The following is a 20,070-nucleotide window of genomic DNA, read 5'->3' as shown; positions in this document are numbered from 1 at the left end:
TGGAGGTACTATCCATTCTGTCTGTGGCTCCCACGTATCGTATCGTATCGTATCGTATTGTATCGTATCATATCATATCATACCTAAATATTTGACTGTGATGTAGCACGCAGAGGACTCTCCCCCTTCCCTATGCAAGCATTATTTTGAAGTATATTCCTGGTGTACTAGCCTGAGTAATTTCTTTTTTCCTACCCATACATATTGATTGTGGTCTACCTGTAATGGCGCCTTCCAAGCAGTCCAATATTACAGACAATATGGAAATATTGGCGGGCGCAGCATCTGGGCCACGCATGTCGCGGCCTTCAGAGGCAGTAGCCTCTCCTTCCACCCCTGCTGACTCTCCCACTGAACCGTCTATGCTGGATATCCTTAAAGAGGCTCTGTCACCAGATTTTGCAACCCCTATCTCCTATTGCAGCAGATCGGCGCTGCAATGTAGATAACAGTAATGTTTTTGTTTTTTTTTAAATGAGCATTTTTGGCCAAGTTATACCATTTTTATATTTATGTAAATGAGGCTTTCTAAAGTACAACTGGGCGTGTTTAAAGTTAAAGTACAACTGGGCGTGTATTGTGTATGTACATCTGGGCGTTTTTACTTCTTTTACTAGCTGGGCGTTGTGAATAGAAGTGAATAATGCTGACGAATCAGCATCATCCACTTCTCTTCACAACGCCCAGCTTCTGGCAGTGCACAGACACACAGCGTGTTCTCGAGAGATCACGCTGTGACGTCACTCACTTCCTGCCCCAGGTCCTGCATCGTGTCGGACGAGCGAGGACACATCGGCACCAGAGGCTACAGTTGATTCTGCAGCAGCATCAGCGTTTGCAGGTAAGTAGCTACATCGACTTACCTGCAAATGCTGATGCTGCTGCAGAATCAAATTTGCATATCAAAATGGTCATAACTTGGCCAAAAATGCTCGTTTTAAAAAAAAACAAACGTTACTCTTATCTACATTGCAGCGCCGATCTGCTGCAATAGGAGATAGGGGTTGCAAAATCTGGTGACAGAGCCTCTTTAAGCTACCACGAAATCCAATACAGTACTGACTGAAAAAATAGATGTACTTCAGACAGACTTTGGCCTCTTAGGGCTGATGTGCACACATTATATGAAATGGCTACTAAGTCCGAACGATTCATATCTGACCTAGAAGCAGGGGCGTAACTAGGAAAGACTGGGCCCACAGGCAAACTTTTGACTGGGGCCCCCCCTCCTCTGGGTGTCACACAACCCCCCCCCTTGTAGATAGTGCCTTTTTTACAGCCCCCCCGTAGATAACGCCATACATCCCCCTGTAGAGAACGCCATACAGCCCCCTGTAGATAACGCCATACAGCCCCCCTGTAGATAACACCATACAGCCCCCCTGCAGAGAACGCCATACAGCCCCCCCCTGTAGAGAACGCCATACAGCCCCCCCTGTAGGGAACGCCATACAGCTCCCCCCATGTAGGGAACGCCATACAGCCACCCCCCCTGTAGGGAACGCCATACAGCGTTCCCCCCCTGTAGGGAACGCCATACAGCGTCCCCCCTCCCAAAAAAATGCGACCTACAGTGTGTCCTACAAAATACATGTATCCCCTCTCCACAGGTTCTCCACAGGATAGGGGATACATGAGTGATCGCTGGCAGCGATAGGGAGAACGGGGGACTGTAAGTCCCCTGAACTTCTCCATGACAAACCTCTGACTTCCGGCGTCTGCGCAGCTCAATAAAAATGAAAGGAGCGCTGGTCACGCATGCGCACAAGCACGACCGGCGCTCCATTCATTTCTACGGAGCTGCCGACACAGACCCCGGAAGTCCGAGGTTTGTGATGGAGAACTTCAGGGGACTTTCAGTCCCCCGTTCTCCCTATCAATGCCAGCGATCACACATGTATCCTCTATCCTGTGGAGATCCTGTGGAGAGGGGATACATGTCCTTTGCTCTATTTTGCGCCTTCAGGACCAGACACCGTTTAGCCATTTTTAGCACGTGTTAGTTAAATAGCTATAACTTTTTTATTTGTTGGGCTAACGACGTGATTTTTGCGACGTTTTTTTCCGTAGACAATGCAGGTTTCATTTTTTATCGTTTTTATACACACCTATTTTGCTATTTTAGAATTTTTATTCATAAAGTTTGAAAATAATACTAAAAAAATAAGCTTTTTTACATTTCAGCTATTTTTTTTTCTTTTATTTGTGATCGCCATTGTCTATCGTAAATTTTTATATATTACATGTCTATATTAGGGTAATTGGGTCAGCGCTAAAGTTACAACAATGATTGGCGGGGGGAACGTTTTTTTTTTGGGGTGTGTATTTTATGTGTATTTATTATTTAATTTTAACTATGGTCTGTCCCCCAAAGGTCAAAGAAGACCTTTGGGGAAGTTTATATATTTTTTTTCTTTCTTTTACACCATGTTTTTCCACTGTAACTGGAGGTGCACAGCAGCCCCAGTTACAGGGGAAATCAGCCCTCTCATAGTGACGATTGTCACTAATAGGGCTGTGCTGGGTCTAGTAAGACCCAGCAGCAGTCTGCCACTAACGGCACCCGGCGATCATGTGACCAGTCACATGATCACCGGGAGGAATAGAGACAGTGCCGCTGCTGCTGTCTCTATTCCTGTACACAGCGCGCATTCAGCGCTGTGTACAAGTGATCAGAGAAGACAGAAGCAGCGAAAGCTGCTTCTATCCTCTTCTCAGGGTCCCCGGCAGTCACTGACAGCCGGAGACCCGACATTCAGCTGCCCGATCGCGCGGGCAGCAAGTTAAAACCCGAGCCGTAGAAAGTCTATGGCTCGGGTTTCTAAGGACTCTGACAGCTGTCCGTAAAAATACAGCCAGCGGTCGGGAACCAGTTAATGGCAGAGCGGTGAGATACCTCCCTGCTCTGCCGTAGTGTTCAGTGGCGTCCCGCTGTAGCAGCCATAGCGGCTGCTAGCCGAGCCTCCGGCCATGTTGGGAGCCTGTGCCTCATGCCGCGTGCCCCGTAGCTGCCGCTACTGCTGCTACGGCGGTAGTTATGCCACTGCCTAGAAGGTGTGGTGACTCCTCTTAGATCTCAAGATGACAACAATCGAATTGGCGAGCTAAAATGGATGACATGGAGAACAGTTTAAGATGGTGTAATATCCGTTTAGTTGGTCTGTCGTAGGGAGTCGAGTGGCCGAATCGTGCTGCCTTTTTGGAAAATTGGCTTAAATCAACCTTTGGGCAAACTGCCTTCTATCCTATGTTTTGCGTGGAACAAGCACACCCTATCCCAACCTGAACTCCTCCACCTGGAGCACCTCCATTTATATTTCTAGCCAAGTTTCTTAACTTTAAGGACAGAGGCAAGCTGCTAGAACTCTCAAGGAAACAGGGTCCTCTGAAACATTATAATCAAGATGTACAAGTTTTCCCTGATTACTCTCTAGAGGTACAAAAATAAAGACAGCACTTTACAGAGGCCAAGAAGTTTTTGCGGGAGAAACAAATCCCCTACTCTATAGTTTACTCTGCGAAGCTCAGGATATTACACAATGGCTCTACAATATTTTTGGATAAGTCTGAGGATGTTTTTGCCTGGCTTGAACGCCGTGAGATATAGTCCGTTAGCTTCTGATGAATTTTGTCTTCCTGTGCAGATGCCCATTACGACTACAGAGTTCACTCCGCACTACAGGAACTATCTCTGGAAGATTCCAATGCATCTACCTCTTTATGCTGTGTGGGACGAGGAATGAGATTTCTCTCTAGTCTTGTATTGCACTGTGGAGATAAACCATGCCCTACGGTCTTCCCTTTTTCCAGCCATGTCTTCCATTCTGTGGCAATGCGTTTACAGAAAGTTATATCTCACATTATTCACCCAGACCAATCTGGATTTATGCCCGGTAAAGCCACTGACATAATCCTGCGGAGGTTGTTCAGTAACCTCCCATCTACCTATAATCTCCTCAGCTCCTGTATTGTTGCCACTTTGGACTTGGAGAAAACATTTGACGCAGTAAAATGGTCCTATTTGTGGTCTGTACTAGGTAAATTTGGATTTGGACAACGATATCCAATGAATACATCTTGTATATTCACAACCAATAGTGGGTGTCAAGTCTAACTGTCATATTTCTCCTTCTTTTGCCCTAGCCTGGGGGACTAGGCAGGGATGCCCTTTATCCCCATCCTTATTTGCATTGGCGATTAAACCTCTCGCTCTGACCATAAGAAACTCCCCGGATATAACTGGGTATGCTTTGGAAGAAGGGATGAAAGAGTTTTTCTTTATACTGATGATACGCTAGATTTTCTTAATGACCTGAGTCCATCCCTACAAGCATTGCTAACTTTATTTAACAAATTTACATTGTTCTCTGGTCTGCGGGTTAACTGGTCGAAGTCATTGATAATGGCAGTGAATGCGGGAGCCAGAGGAGTCGCTCTTCCCTCCCCGCTGCAGTGGGCTGATAAAATTGCGTACGTTGGTATAGTGATTAGCCCTGACACACACACCTTCATACCCGATAACATCACTCCACTACTACAACGACTCAAAGTACTAGAAAAGAAGAAAAAACACACGGCGCCACATAGTGCAATTATCCGGAGGTCAAAAAACAACAAATGATGCTAGGGTGATTTGCACTCACCTAGTTGGGTTATGCTGACCAGGCATAACACTGTTGGAGGGTGTGGAACGATCTCCAGGGAGCACACTGCTATGGAGATACGAAGTGAGGAGACACACCCAGGGTGTGTACAGCCAAGTGCGATCTGTAGCTGCTGCCAAGGTCCAAGGGCCGGTGAACGCGAATTCACCGTCAGAATGAAGGTATAGAATAGAAAAAAAGGGGACCGACTCAAAGTAGACTTTGACAGGTGGAGACACATTCCCCTCTCAGTAACGGGTCGGATTAATCTGTTCAAAATGAAGTTTCTCACTAGATTTCTATATCTCTTCCATAATTCTCCTGTGTGGTTACCTATCACGTTTTACTCTAAAGTGGACAATGATCTTAGATCCTTTATCTGGGTGGGTGGAGTCCCTCGGATTGCCCTTGGTTCACTACAACTACCTACAGAACAGGGAGGTCTGGCCTTACCAAACCTATATCTGAATTTTCTGGCTAGTCAATTAGTATATGTTTGGTGGTGGTTCAAACACAGACACCTTAACCCATCAACAGCTTTATAAGCGACCTTATTGGGATCTTTCAAGGCCCTAGTCATCTCTTTTTATATTCATGCTCCTTCCCCGGGTCACCTGCTTACAATCCCGATGCAGATAACCTTGAAGTTTTGGCAGAGATCACTCCTACTTTTCCAATGTGAGGAGGTGTCCTGGTCACCCACCGCTCTGGTATAATCCGCTTCTGACATACATGCGGAGACTCTCTGACCCTAGTACATGAGCGGAACTAGGAATACTAACTCTGGGTGATGTGGTGATAGAGATTAAAGTTGCCACTTTTGCACAATTTATGACTAAACACCAGATCCTACCTCATCTTAAATTCCTTTACTTTCAACATAGGCATGCCCTCTGGTTACAATTTGCAGGCTATAATATCACACTGTGTACATCTCCAGTGGAGGATTGGGTAACACAGGAGACATTGGTCAAACCTATGTCCATACTTTACAAACAATTACTACATTTCTCCTCTAATAAACTTGATAGCCTTAGATAGATGGTCTCAGACCCTTCCCTCTATATGTGCTGATGATAACACGGAAATATTAGGTGCTTTGATTGGTCACTTAATATCGGCTAGAGATCGTCTCATTCAAATAAAATTCTTTCAGAAGATTTATTACACTCCCTCTAAATTATTTTGGATGGGGAAACTCTCATCTCTTATTTGTCCACGCTGTCACAGAAAAGATGGTTCTTTTCTTCATATGTTTTGGGAATGCCCACTTATCTTTGATTTCTGGACTGCAGTAATGGAATTTATTGAGTTAAAACCTGGACTTCCTCGCATATTAGATCCCAAAGTCTGTTTATTTATTTTCATTGAAGACCTTAGTAATGTTGTAGCTAATAGATCCCTTATGATGTTCTTATTGTTTTATGCAAAGAAAACCATTCTCCCGAACTGGAAACGCCCTAAGGTCCATTCCCTGCAAGCATGAATTACATTAATGAACCCCAATCTCCCCTTTTTCAAACTCGCATATGAAGCACGTGGGTGACCAGATAAATTTACAAAAATATGGCAATCCTGGGTAGCTAACCCTCATACTAGCCAATCATTTTAATTCCCCTCCCCCTTTACACACTCCTGATGAGAATATTGGAAAAACTGTGCACAGGTAGCTTCATGGCATGGGTTTCCATGGCCGAGCAGTTGAATGCAAGCACAATGCCAAGTGCCGGATGGAGTGTGAAGCACGCCACCACTGGACACTAGAGCAGTAGAAATGTGTTCTGTGGAGTGATGAATCACGCTTCTCTATCTGGCAGTCTGATGGACGAGTCTGGGTTTGGTGAATGCCTGGAGAACGTTACCTGCCTGACTGCATTGTGGCAACTGTAAAGTTTGGTATAGGAGAAATAATGCTGTATGGTTGTTTGTCAGTGGTTCGCCCAGGCCACTTAGTTCCATTGAAGGAAAATCTTAATGCTTCATCATACCAAGACATTTTAGACAATTGTATGCTTCCAACTTTGTGGTAACAATTTGGAGAAAGCCCTTTTCTGTTCCAACATGATTGAGCCCCAGTGCACAAAGCAAGGTCCATAGAGGCATTGATGGGTAAACTTTGTATGGAAAAACTTGAATGGCCCACATAGAACCCTGACCTCAACCACATAGAAAAACATTGGAATGAACTAGAATGGAGACCGTGAGCCAGGCCCTTTCGTCCAACATCAGTGTCTGAACTCACAAATGCTCTTCTGGATAAATGGGCAAATATTCCCACAGAGACACTCCAAAATCTTGTAGAAAACCTTCCCAGAAGAGTGGAAGCTGTTTTAAATGCAAGGGGGGGGGGGGCACTCCATGTTTATGCCTATGGATTTGGAACAGAATGTCATAAAAGCTTTTGTAGGTGTAATGTGTAGGTGTCCCAATACATTTGTCCATATAGTGTAGCTGGCATAGATTTCTCCTTCCGGTTCATGAATAGTACAAGATGCAACAAATTATTAATCGCTTCTTATTCCTGTAGGCTTAAGCCAGTCTCCGTAAATCTGCCCCGATTTATCTATGGATTTCAAGAATGAACAAAATTTGATTTTTTATCTTTTTCTCTATGAAAACGAGAGTAATTACTTACTAATTTTTCTGGAGGTCCAACCCATTTGTTAACCTGATTAACTTTATTGAACTGTGAGAGGTGAGTGTGGTGGAGCTCACAATCAGGTTTGGGACACTGTATATGAAACAGCTGATACAGCCACATTTGGAGTGATAGGTTATGGTCCCATATAGCGGCATCTGCATGCGGCTGAAACTATGCTTATCTGTGGAGGCCAATGTTCCCATAATTTTATTACTGCCAAAATTATGCGGCTAGTCACACCGCATGTGGACGTTGTTTTGGACGTGTGCAGGCGATGCTATGTGGAACTGAACCCTAGCATATTGATAGCATGGTAACATAACTTATTAAGAGCCCAGTGCAGTAGTTAATGTCAACTGCAACAATTTAGAGGTATTTGAAAAGTTTTTCCTTTAATCTTATTAGAAGATAAAAGATCAGTCAGCAGAAATGTATATTCCGGACAACGCATCTATTTGTAGTAGCTAATAAGTAAATGAAACATGAGTGAAACCAGATTCATATGGCTCTGCTGGTTCCATTGGCGTGGGCAGACAATTCAGTAGCACTGGTGTTATCTGAACAAACAGTCAGAACATAATCCCCCCATCATTACAAAGGGAAGAGAACAATATAGCCAGAATGCTGGGAGATAACCTGCAGCCGGACATAACCTACTTCTGAGCTGCTCTGAGAATGAATGCCAAAAATGTACGTAAGTTCTAGACAAATCTAGATACAAGATTGACCAAGCCAGATCTATATCACCACTTAATGCCTTAATATTAGAAATATTTAATACAGCACATGTAAAAGACTGCCAGTGTGTTCTGTCAATGAATTATAAATTATGGAAGGAACATGCGCTGCCTATCAATTCCATCTAATTCCACCAATACTATTTTCCAGTGATTGCACATGCTTCAATAAGGCGTACGAATTGACAATTGTTGTCTAATTTCGAAAGTCGATTACAAATGTCTCAGTATATAAAGGATCACAGACGAAGGCTCACAAATGACTACTTTAGATAGTCGAAATCGTGATTTTCAGGAGTGCTACAAATTTAGATCGTAACTCAGTAAATCACAATGTGTAAGGATCGTTTTGCATGGGCAGATAAGTACTGATCAGTGATAAAGGAAATCGATCAGCGTTCTTTACTTTCATCTTTAAATAGCATTGATCGTAGGGGGGTTCGCACAAACACTTTACATTATTATTGGCAGGACTGACCCTGCTGACAAACAATAATTTTTATTGTTTGCTGTTTGATACTTGCCAACTATTGGGGATGAACGTTCGTATGAACTATCATTTGGGCGATCATCGGCCTGTGTCAAAGGCCCTTAAATGTAATCACTCCAGTGTCTTGAAATTAAAAAGCGTGTTGCCGTGCAAAATCGCTTAGTAGCATGCACGATAATTGTGACTACAATTTCGACTTCACCTCAATATATAATCGGCACATCTAAAGATGAGTTGTACACTTCCTTCATGATCAAGAGCTATAGGTGATGAACAAGCAGTGGAATCACTGGACTGTACACATTATCAAACTGTCTAAAGTAACCCTAAGGCCAGGATCACACACACAGTTTTAATGCAGTATTTGGCTCAGTTTTTTTAAGCCAAAGCCAGAAGTGGATTCAAAAGGAAGGAAAGTTATAAAGAAAAGACTGATTCATCTCCTTTCTTTTGTGTCCACTTATGTGTTTGTCTAAAGCAATCTGAGGCAAAATGTATATTAAAAATTGCATCAAAACTGTGTGTATGATTCTGGCCTTAAGGAGATGTCTAGCCAATCTCATAGGGTTTCCCCATGGAAAATTGTCATAGCAAAATAGTTGCTGCTATTCCACATAATGTTGTCTTCTCTGTAAATTCAATTTAGGCTAGACAATAATATAAATTTTCAGAATTTGCTATTTTAAAAAGAAAAATATTCAGAGAGAAAAAAAACCAGCAGATGATAATTTTTTCTTGTGCATTTTGTATATTTAAACACTGTGATTAGTGCTATGATCTGTCACTTTTAGTTTGCTTGGAAGCAAAAATGAATATTTGTAAGTAAGGCATTACTAATGCAAACTATAAGAACAGGTCATATTTTTGCAAATTGAAAAAAAGTTGTTTTATCATTTTCAAATTCAGAAGAACTTTACAAACTTTTTGATCTCATTCATTTTTCTAATTCAGTGTCTTACATAACAATTGTAATTCCAACGCTATTATTTGGTTGAATCATTGTGGATGTGTGGTCAAATACTGTATGTCTCATCTCTACTGTGACCTATTATCCCTGTCATTATTTGTCCTTATTTCCCAATCCAGATACATGGGTAGCCATCAGACACGAATGACTGAAGTGCTTTGTGTGTAAAATAGTGATAAGGGCATGGTGATAGGAGTTATTGATCAGATTTGCACAAGTCTCCATTGTTCTGCACGTGCTAGAGATAAAACTTCCATATAAATGTTGGCATCAGTACACAATTGTCACTAAGCTTACTGCAGCTAAGAAGACACTTAATTTCACAATGGACAGCGTGTTCCCACCGCAGGACACTTTAGGATCTATGGTTCTTCTAACCAACAAGACCACTGTAAGTACAGCAGCTACAACATACATTGTGAGATCTATGCTATATTAGAGGTCCCTTTTGGATGTCTTGGTGCAAAGTCATATCTGTGCCGGGACGAGGGGTTATGCGTAAGAGTAGGTGAGCACTACTATTTGTATTTAAAAAAAAGAAAAGACACTTTGCCTTTCTTTTATAACATGCATGATCAGCAGAAATGTCTATGTTACAGAGTAACTCAGGGCTGACATCTGACAGCTATCGTGTTTAACTTCAGGGACCAAGGGTAGGGGAGTGCATTCTAATCCTCTGCCTTGAGCACCAAGAAAGGTTGTCCCAGCCCTGCCTGGGGCATCCACATAAACACCCAATTTAGATAATTATAACAGGCTTTATATAATCTATATACATTATAAGAAATATTAATTTGTATAGTGATTGCTCCATCACTACACATTTAGAAGTAATTGCTCCATTGCACCAATGTGATTCTGCTTTCTGATGCGGCTGGTCGGAGTATGAGCCCTCAAAGTGTTAGGGCCCCATTGTAACCTCTGCAACTTCAATAACTACAAAACTATATAGTATAATATAATGAATAAATGTTATCTATGTTAAAATTATGCAGCTTCTATGCAAATTGAGCACTTGCAGATAAACGTTCTAGTTCTAATATGTGTAATGATCATCTCTATTATAAAATATGCTTGTTCGGTTTGTTCTGTTAAATATAAATAACAAATTTAAAAATAGTCAAAATTCCAAAAAATTGAATAAAAAATAAGGCAAACAAGTAATTAAATCCTTGTACTTAAGGCCCTGATGACTTCACTTTATTCATGCAGAAGATTTAAGGGGGCTTTACACTGGGCGATTATCGGGCAGACAAGTGTTCATAGAACGCTCGTTGCCGATAATAACCCTGTGTAAACAGGGCAGCGATCAGCAGATGAACGAGCAAACGCTCAATTATCTGCTGATCGTATCGTTTTAAAAAAGTAAAATATTATCGTTGTCGGCAGCATATCTCCCTGTGTAAACGGGGAGAGACGCGCTGACGACATGATAATAATGTATGGGGACGAGCGATCGGAGTATCGACCGCTCGTCCCCATCCATACCTTCGTGTGACAGGAGCAAACGAGCACCGATCAACGATGGCTCGCTGCACCTGCCAAAATCAGCCGTTGTAATAGGGGCTTTACACATTGGATTGTTTATTAGACATCCAATAAATAGGATAGAATAGCTAAACAAATTAGATTACTAATTTGCACGTACAAAGTTTTGTAGCAGGAATTAAAATTGAATGCATAATTATTAAAAAAACTATTGCCTAGTAATAGCTCATGTGCTCATTATTTAACCCTGGATAAATCAGAAAAAGCCTAATTTATCATGAAAAATATGAAAATTAAAATACTTTGCTAACATCCAATGAATACAAAGCAAGTCTACAAGTTCAGCTTACCGAATACTTGGGTTTACATAGCTGCCAATTTTAAGTTGTCCATAAACCTAATAAATGATAATTGTTAACGATACGACTAGACGATTAATAACAATTACCATATACCACTGTTCACTTAGGGCATATGGATGTAATATGGATGTAATAGAGGGGAATCACAGGATGTAATAGAAATGAGTCATTAGAGTAGTGACATCATTGCATAATATAAATTGTGTCCTGCAAGCAGTGATGTCACTACCATAAAATATGAAGTCAGTTCTATAGCATATGCATTATATTTAGTAAATAATTATGTTAACCCTGTAAAATATAAAAAAAAAATGTCTTACAGTGATCTCACTACTACAGGCTATGAATTATATTTAGCAATGTCACTACTATAGTATATGAATTATATTTAGCAAATAATGGTGTCACTACTATAGTATATAACTTATAGCAGTCATGTCACTGCTTTTAAATCTGAATTGTATTTTGCAAGCAGTGATGTCAGTACTATAACATTAATTATATTTAGTAAGTAATTACATAATTTCTATTAAATCTGAATAATATTTAGCAAACAGTGATATTACTCTTATAAAACCTGAATTGTATTTACTACTATGTAATGGGAATTGTAATTAGCAAATGGTTATGTTAGTACTATAGTATATGAATTATATTTAACTAATGGTGACGCCACTACTTTAGTATAGGAATTCTATTTAGCAAATGGTGATGTCACTACTATAGTATATGAATTATATTAAGCAAACTATTATGTCACTTCTATAAAATATGAATTATATTTTCCCACAGTGAGGTTACTACTATAAATCATGAATAATATTTAGCAAATGGTGTTGTCATTACTATAGTATATTAATTATATTTAGAAATCAGTACAAGATACAAGGTACTACTACAAGATATCAATTATATTTTCATGCATTTATGTCACTACTACAGGATATTAATTATATTTAGCAACTAGTGCCATTACTGCAATAAAATCTCAATAATATTACAAATTTTAGATACTAGATAAATAAGTATGTGTCCGTGTTCCTTGTGGCAGATAGGCATAATTTTAGACTCAGTTGTTTTGCATTTATTTGCATAGCATATTAGAATCAACATAGGTATGCAAGGTTTATCCTTTTAAAAAGCATTTGGCATCATTTGTATTTTAGCAGAAAATCACATCATTTGCACCCTGTCTTTTTCCCTATGGCGATGTTCACACAGGTGAGCTTGCCATCCAATTCCATTACCACGACAACTATAGAGGAGTTGAGGTGATGTTATTCACAGAGATGAGCAGGTAACGGGAGAAGGGATGGGGATGGTGATCACAGTAACTTATTAGCCCGTGTGCAGCTCTGCAAGAATGATGTTGCTGTGAAAGTAATGAAATTATCATCACTTCATCAAGCTGCACCAAACAAGTTACTTTTCAGTACTTTCAGAAACTGCTCCGTTCACACACCGTATAGGTCGGCCATTACAATTTAAAACCAAATGCAGTCATTTCGCAATTAGTACAAGCCAATATCTGCAACAAGAGTATATGTGATCCCAAATAGCGTGGTACTGATTTTAATTGGGCCATGCATACTACCATATCAAAATATAGTGGTAATCAAATGTTGAGTCCGCATAAAGAAAAATAGCACCAAATTCTACCATGCTGAGTTCTCCCCTTAAAACACTGATTTCAGTTATTCTAGAGGAAAACTAAGTGTTCTGCAATACAGTCCGTAATGTGGTTCCATTTTATGGAATGCATTATGGACCGAACTGCACATACTTATCTAAAAATAAGGGAGGTACTACAAGAGGGAAAGAGAGAGAGAGAGAGACCGAGTGTCTTGAACTTTGATAATTTACTGAAAACGGTGTACCTTCCTCATTTCATCAGATATCTAATAAACTACTGACATTGGCCAATCCAAGACCAAGAAGGACATGGATCTGCAGACATGTAAAAGTCACCGTGCCATCCATTGGTGAGTAGTAATTTGCAAAGCTTGTCACAGAAGCAGCACATCATATTGATTGGATTCATTTCACAAACAATCAAACTACTTGGGAAAAGCAATAGGACTGGATGGGATGTAATCCAACTTGTTCAATTTCCTGTTTCTCCAGGGGCAGACTTTGGGGTGTGGTCTTTTAGCCACTATAGATATGGGATTGCTGGAGAGACCTGATGAAATTGGCAGAATCAACCATAAAAAAAAATTGTGAGAATGAAAACTCTATATCTATGTATGTAGTCCACATCCAGAGTAACTATATGGATGAGGCATAAAGTTAGAACCCCATGGTACTGTTCCCTTGAAAACCTTTTATATGGCTTTACTGGTATAAGGCGCTCAAACATTGTTTTATACTTTACTCAAAGCTGTTTTTCTTCCCACTACTGTCAGGCTATGCTGAAGACATGTAAAAAAATATTATGAGACCTCTATATATGTCCTAACAGTAAATTAATGTTGTTAAAGGTACAATCTGGTATCTTCCTGTGTGCTGGCTCTTCCACATCTACTTGGTAATGACCTGTATTAAAGAGATGGATCTCACACAGGACAGTCATGTTATTTCAGGTAATCTAGGACAGAATTTATAATCAAATAATGGATTATGCTGTATTTTTTACTCTATATAAATTTGAGAATATACATACTACTATTACAACTAATAATCATACCCTTGGTCAACTTTTTCACCCAAAAATATCAGCAAGATTCAGTTATTAATGCCAGTTTTGTGACTTCTTTTGCCGCAATTTCATGCATTTCGGGCAAGACTTCACACTAAATGTCATTTGCCACTTAGTTCTTCAAGTCAGACCTCTCTCTTTATTGAAATAAACATAAGTACTTAGCCCACAGTGGAGTTGGGAGAAATAATGGTAATAATACTAATAATAGCCTCAAGTGTAAGGCCAGCTTAAAAGGTAAAGTCTTTGAAATGTTCTTGTTGTTGTTGCCACGCAGTTCATCTTTAGCAACCGGTCTGTCTCATATTACTCATGTCTTTAGCTCAAGGCTGAACTAACACTGAACTACCAAGTTTTGCATAGTTGGTGGTATTCAAAACTGGCCTTTCTTTATATGCTACTTCCAAGTTGATCAGATTTGTGTAAAAAAATTTAGGGCAAAGCAAATTGTCTGCTTTTTTATATTTTTCCTAATCATGTTTTCCTTTTCTGTTGTAAACATTCTCAGTAGCTATCTTTGTTACACAACATATTGGAAATACTTTTAATTATTATGATAATAATATGGTCAGATGAGTGTTGGTCTGGATCAGTGATATTTTTTTGAAGTTTAGAGATCATTTTGCAGTTCCTACATAGAGTTATAAATATATATAAAGATACTATATTGGTATTTTCTCTATGACAAAAGGTAATTTATGTTTCTCTTCTTTTATACAGTTGTGCAGGTCCTGTTAGCCATCTCTGTAGCAGCCATAGTTCTCTTCACTGCCTGCTCCATATTGAAAGTAGGGCAGCCTCTGGTGGATCTTAACTCTGGTTGGACATATCACAAACACCCATCTATGAAACACATTATACAAGCCATAAGAAGTCAGAAGTATTACCTTCAAGCTCTGGCAGCATTCATTTTAGTCAACAGCTATCTTCTCCTACAAGTTATAAAGCTAGCTCCACGAGACCTGGACAAGACATTGGGCAATGGTAAGCAGTCTTCTTTACCATAAATGTCAGCTTTAGTATGTAATGAAGCCTATTAGATATCTTAATTTTATTGCTTTCAAATTATGAAATGGTAAATACTTTTGTGTCAAAAAACACAAAATTATTATAGGTATGATACATTTATTGGCCAAACAGAAAAATTATGTATGCAAGCTTTCAGAGCACAGACTCAAGTTTACAAATAAATGACTTAGAAAAGCACAACATTTAAGAGGCCACATGCACACGAACATGTTTTTACGGCCGCAATTCAACCGCAAATCTGCGGGTGAATTGCGGTCCCATTAATTTCTATGGGCCCATGCACACGACCGTGGTTTCCACGCTCCGTGCATTGCCCGGGAGCCAGGACTGCAAAAAGATAGGACATTTCTTATTACGGCCGCATTTTGGTGTCCAGGCTCATTGAAATTAATGTACACGGCCATGTGCACAGCCAGTGATTTGCGGGTGACCCGCAGATGACACTACGCGGACGTCTGAGCCGTAAATCACGGTCCGTGCACACCACGACGGTCGTGTGCATGAGCCCTCAGTGATCACCCCTTAAACCTCAGTTTTATTGCCCCGGCTTATCCTAATGATGTATCACCTCATGTACAAATTGTCTTTGTGTAACCTCGTTAAAGGCGACATACACCTTTGAAAACAATTTTTCAAAATAAATAAATAAATAAAACAGTGTATCAGTGTGTTTGGTGCAGCTTTGTAATTACTATTTATTAAAAATGATTTTTACTTTTTGAGATAAAGCTGCTTTGTATCCTGGATACACAGCAGCTGTATTGTGTGCTTAAACCTGTATCCGTCAGGTCAATGGTACTGACGGGTCAGTCAGTGGGTCCTATTTCTCTGACACGCAGGATCGAGCTGTCACCGATCAAATCTAAGTTCATAACTTAGATGTGATCGATAACATGTGGATCCTGCGTGTCAGAGATACCACGCAGGAACCGCTGTCACTGAACCCGTCAGTCCGGCTGACCTGACGGATACAGGTTTCAGTACATGACACAGCTGCTGTGTATCCATAATAACAAAGTTGCACCAAACACACTGATACACTGTTTTATTTAGACATACATGTGTCTTCAATAGAGAGAAGGGAGTCTACTAATAAACATAAGGATCAGGCATTTTGAAATTCAACATGCTGATCTTTCTCTCTCCTGACACCTGTAAGGGAGATAAGGGACACCGCCATAAAAATTAGATGGTCGGTCGGTTCCGTCAAAATTGCCGACATTCATCTAATTTATGTTTAATATTGTGGAGTTTCTTTTCGTTAATGCGAATAATTATTGGGGTGTGCTGTAATATGAATGGAAAGCACCTAGCACTTATTTGGAATGTTTGTTCTGTGAGACATATGCTTATGATTTATATAATGTATATAGCCAGCTTGAGTCTGCAATATACAGTATTTTATTAGGCATTAGTGTATATTCTGCTTATTTTAAACTGTTCACCAAAATGGGAGGTATTGTACACTGACAATTCTGGTGTCTTAAAGGGGTTGTCTGATTTTAAATACCCAATAAAGGAACTAATAGAAGGGTTTCACTATTTAGGTCCATCATTTATTAACTATAGCTGAGAGTGGATATAGGAGTTACTCTCACTGTGGAGGACCAGGCATGGCTGTGTATTACAAAGGCAGCCTATTGATTTCAATGGGCACTGTGTAATGCTTAATTTCCTCTTTGGTGGCAATGCAGGGAAATTGAATGTTTGCTGCCAGGTTCTCTCACAAATTGCATCTGATCACTAGGGGCCCCAGCAGCTCGACCCCCTTTAGCTTATAGTCTAAACATTTTGTTTAATGTAGAAGCACTGATTCCGATAGCATATTTTTCTTTTATTTAAGTTAATGAGATTTTTTTCAAATATCTAAGGTGTTTAGTGCCTTATAAACTGTAATTGTTTTTTTTCTATAGGTACAATGCAAGTAGAGTACAACAGACTAGAAACAAACAGCTCAGAATCGGAGATTGTGGTCTTGAATCTGCCATCCATCCAGATCTTGCCATTCATGGCATTCTGCGTGAACTTTGTTGTTCCCTTGGTCATCTATACAATGGAAGAATCAGAACCATTATGGCAGAAGCAACATTTTTGGGGATTTTACTATTCTATTCTTTTGCTGCTCTCAGCGCTAAAATATCTGTCCTCATCCCTCACCTTTTATGCAGTAAGTCTGAAAGCCCATCAGTCTCCAGAAATCTTTATTTTTCAAGATGTTACAACATGGCTACCATTTTTGTATGCATTATCAGCACTTTCTCTTTTTCTTTATTTATTTTTTCTGAAAATCTACATCGAAATGAGATTTAAAACTCCAGTACCTGACTTGCCTGCTTCAAATCTTACCCTAAGAAGAATGGTCCATATTTACCCCTCTCCATTAGGGGTGATTATAACTACTTTTCTTGTAATAGGCAATGAAGTCCCATTTTTGTTGCATTTGGTTCATTTTGTGCTACTTTATAGAAGGGACATATTTATGGTCTACCTGCTGGTTTTCAACTCGGGATTCTGTCTTTTAAGCTTTTGTGGGTGCATGATGCTAATACTCAGGAGAAGGCATCAGGCAAAAAAATACAGAGGAAAGCGGAAGCAAATAGACAGTGGGGTTTGCCTTGCTAACTCATTTGTTTACCAGTCTGGCCTAGAAACTGCAAACAAAGGACCTGAGAAAATTTAGTAAACTCCCCAAAATGTTTAATTAAAGTGAAAAAACTGTAAGTTAAAGTACAGCTTAAGTCACAACAATCTCCATAGCACATAGGTCAGACCCAATGAAATGTCATGGATTTCGATTGTGTACTAATGGAACTTATGCATATTAATAGTAGATGGGAGATATGTATGGATAATATAAATATGAATTATCAGCCAATCGAAAATGTGTTCCTGACTACCTAATGGGTCAACTGTCCAACTAAATTTTCTTCTGGCGTTGAAGTCAATGTTTGTTCCCCATATGTGGGCAAAATGATATGAAAACAATCAATGCCCCCCTTCTCACCCATCACATCTGTTCTTATATGTTATATCTGTTTTCTATGCAGTAAGTTAGGATAAAATAATATTTATATTGCTAAACACTGGTTTACTGTGCTCTGGCACATTGCCTTCTGCATTATGGTTTGTAAGCGCATGCTACAAGATGTTGTAGAGTTACATTATTGTCTTTTCCAATAAAGTGTGTAACATTAGATCTGAATTTGGTTGACAATTTTTTACATTCATGATACCACAGTTTCCAATTAATTAATTCCTTCTGTCATTTTACATTACATTACATTTTACTAGCGTACATTGGAAAATTAAATGCTATTGGCAACACCTATATGATGATATTTTTTTTTCACCAACTGACACAGGTGCCAACAATTGGCTAGATAAAAGCTGACTCCAATCTCAGGCTTTATTCACACAGCTGGTCATGAGATACGGACTGTATGTCAGCCATTTCCCGGCCCGAACACAATTCAGGGAGCCCGACTCCTAGCATCATAGTCATCCATGACGCTGTGTGTCACTGCCTATCCCTTGTCCCATACTGTAATCATGTATTCTGTATGGGACGGTAGTCCTGAGGGGATGCGGTGGCTCACAGTGTCATGGATGACTATGATGCTCGGAGTCCTGCTCCCTGAACAGCGTTCGGGCAGGAAATGTGGCCGACATATGGCCCGTATCTCATGGACCGAATACGGCTGTGTGAAAGGACCCTAACTTCTATACTCCACACACTCTTATAATCTGACTATAGAACCTGATCCCTGATGCCGGAGGGGCCTAAAAGCCTATCTGCCATAGTAACGTGCATGAGTGTTATACAAGGGCTATGCAGAGAAGATTTGCAGAGTTCGCTCGAAATACAAACTACTACTTCTTTTTTGTATAAAAGCACTGCTACTTACTTTGGGGGGGGGGGGGGGGGGTGAACTCTGGTAGACATTTTGCCCCAGATTACACAGAACTATAATCTATTGTAACATCATCAAATGCTTTTTTTTTAAAGCTGATATACTATTTGAGAGAATGAATACAAAAATGTGTACATTAAATATCCGGTAGAAAATAAATAAAATATATTACAAGAGCAGTCGAGAAATAATAGCAACTGAGCAGAGTGATAAATTATCATTAAAATTAAGTATAGTATATATCAAAAGATTTCTTACAATTTGTACATTTGTTATGCTTTCTTTTTTATATACATTAGATATTGTCTGGTTGCTGTGAAAAAGTACAAATAAAAAACATATTTATCATTTCTTACCTCTCAATAGACAAAACCATCCATCTAATTTCTATCAGAAATTCTCCTACTTTGATATAGAGAGCTTCCAGTCCTTATCTCTGGGCATGACAAGTAATCATGGAGCCCCCCCCACCCACACCCCCTTAGAGTATGGCCCCAGATAGCTAAGAGTAATAGCATTTATAGAATGTAATATGTATAGAGTAAAGCATTATTATTCTATGCCACATTGTACCATCTCATTACCACTATATAGGCTTTGAGTACTTTACCTATTTTCTTCTGACTACTTTTCTTTTCTGCACTCTTAATCTTTCACTATTGCCTTAACTTCTAAGGCATCTATCATCTTCTAGAAACATTCCCTGCCCATGAATTCTGGCACTTCTTCAAGAGTAGAGGTTGGGTCCCTCAGCTCCTTATAGCAGCTTATATGGTTCCTTGTATAATTTCCCTATTATGCAGTCTGATTCGCACCCATTCATTTTATTGGGCTGTAAAAATTGGGATGCTATGGCAGCATTAATTTAAGTTTTATAAAAAATCTATTTAAGACAGGGGACGACTAACAGGTCTCTGGTCATTGTTAGAGATTTAATAATGAAATCATACAGGAGCAGTGACGTCAAATAATGTAAAATTTACCAATTGATTGGCTGATTCTGAAAAGTGGCCAGTAGAGCACACTGTATTCCACCCCATAGATAGATTCAGAAAGAAATTGACTGCTAAAGGCCCTTTGACACGGGCCAATGAGCATTCAAAC

General features: G+C 39.7%; 1 protein-coding gene across 1 annotated transcript in view; it reads left to right on the top strand.

Moving 5' to 3' along the window:
• LOC142751085 (uncharacterized) overlaps positions 1-18,199 on the top strand; it is a 34,745-nt gene extending 16,546 nt beyond the window's left edge. The window contains exons 2-5 of the mRNA XM_075860059.1: positions 13,223-13,310; positions 13,809-13,910; positions 14,747-15,010; positions 16,969-18,199. Of these exons, the coding sequence (XP_075716174.1) occupies positions 13,859-13,910; positions 14,747-15,010; positions 16,969-17,735 (1,083 nt within the window). The 5' untranslated portion in view covers positions 13,223-13,310; positions 13,809-13,858 and the 3' untranslated portion in view covers positions 17,736-18,199. The remainder of the gene's footprint in view (positions 1-13,222; positions 13,311-13,808; positions 13,911-14,746; positions 15,011-16,968) is intronic.
• Positions 18,200-20,070: the final 1,871 nt, after the last annotated feature.

This window comes from Rhinoderma darwinii, chromosome 3, assembly GCF_050947455.1.
Source record: "Rhinoderma darwinii isolate aRhiDar2 chromosome 3, aRhiDar2.hap1, whole genome shotgun sequence".
Classification (NCBI taxonomy): domain Eukaryota; kingdom Metazoa; phylum Chordata; class Amphibia; order Anura; family Rhinodermatidae; genus Rhinoderma; species Rhinoderma darwinii.
This window is presented reverse-complemented; position numbering and strand designations above follow the sequence as displayed.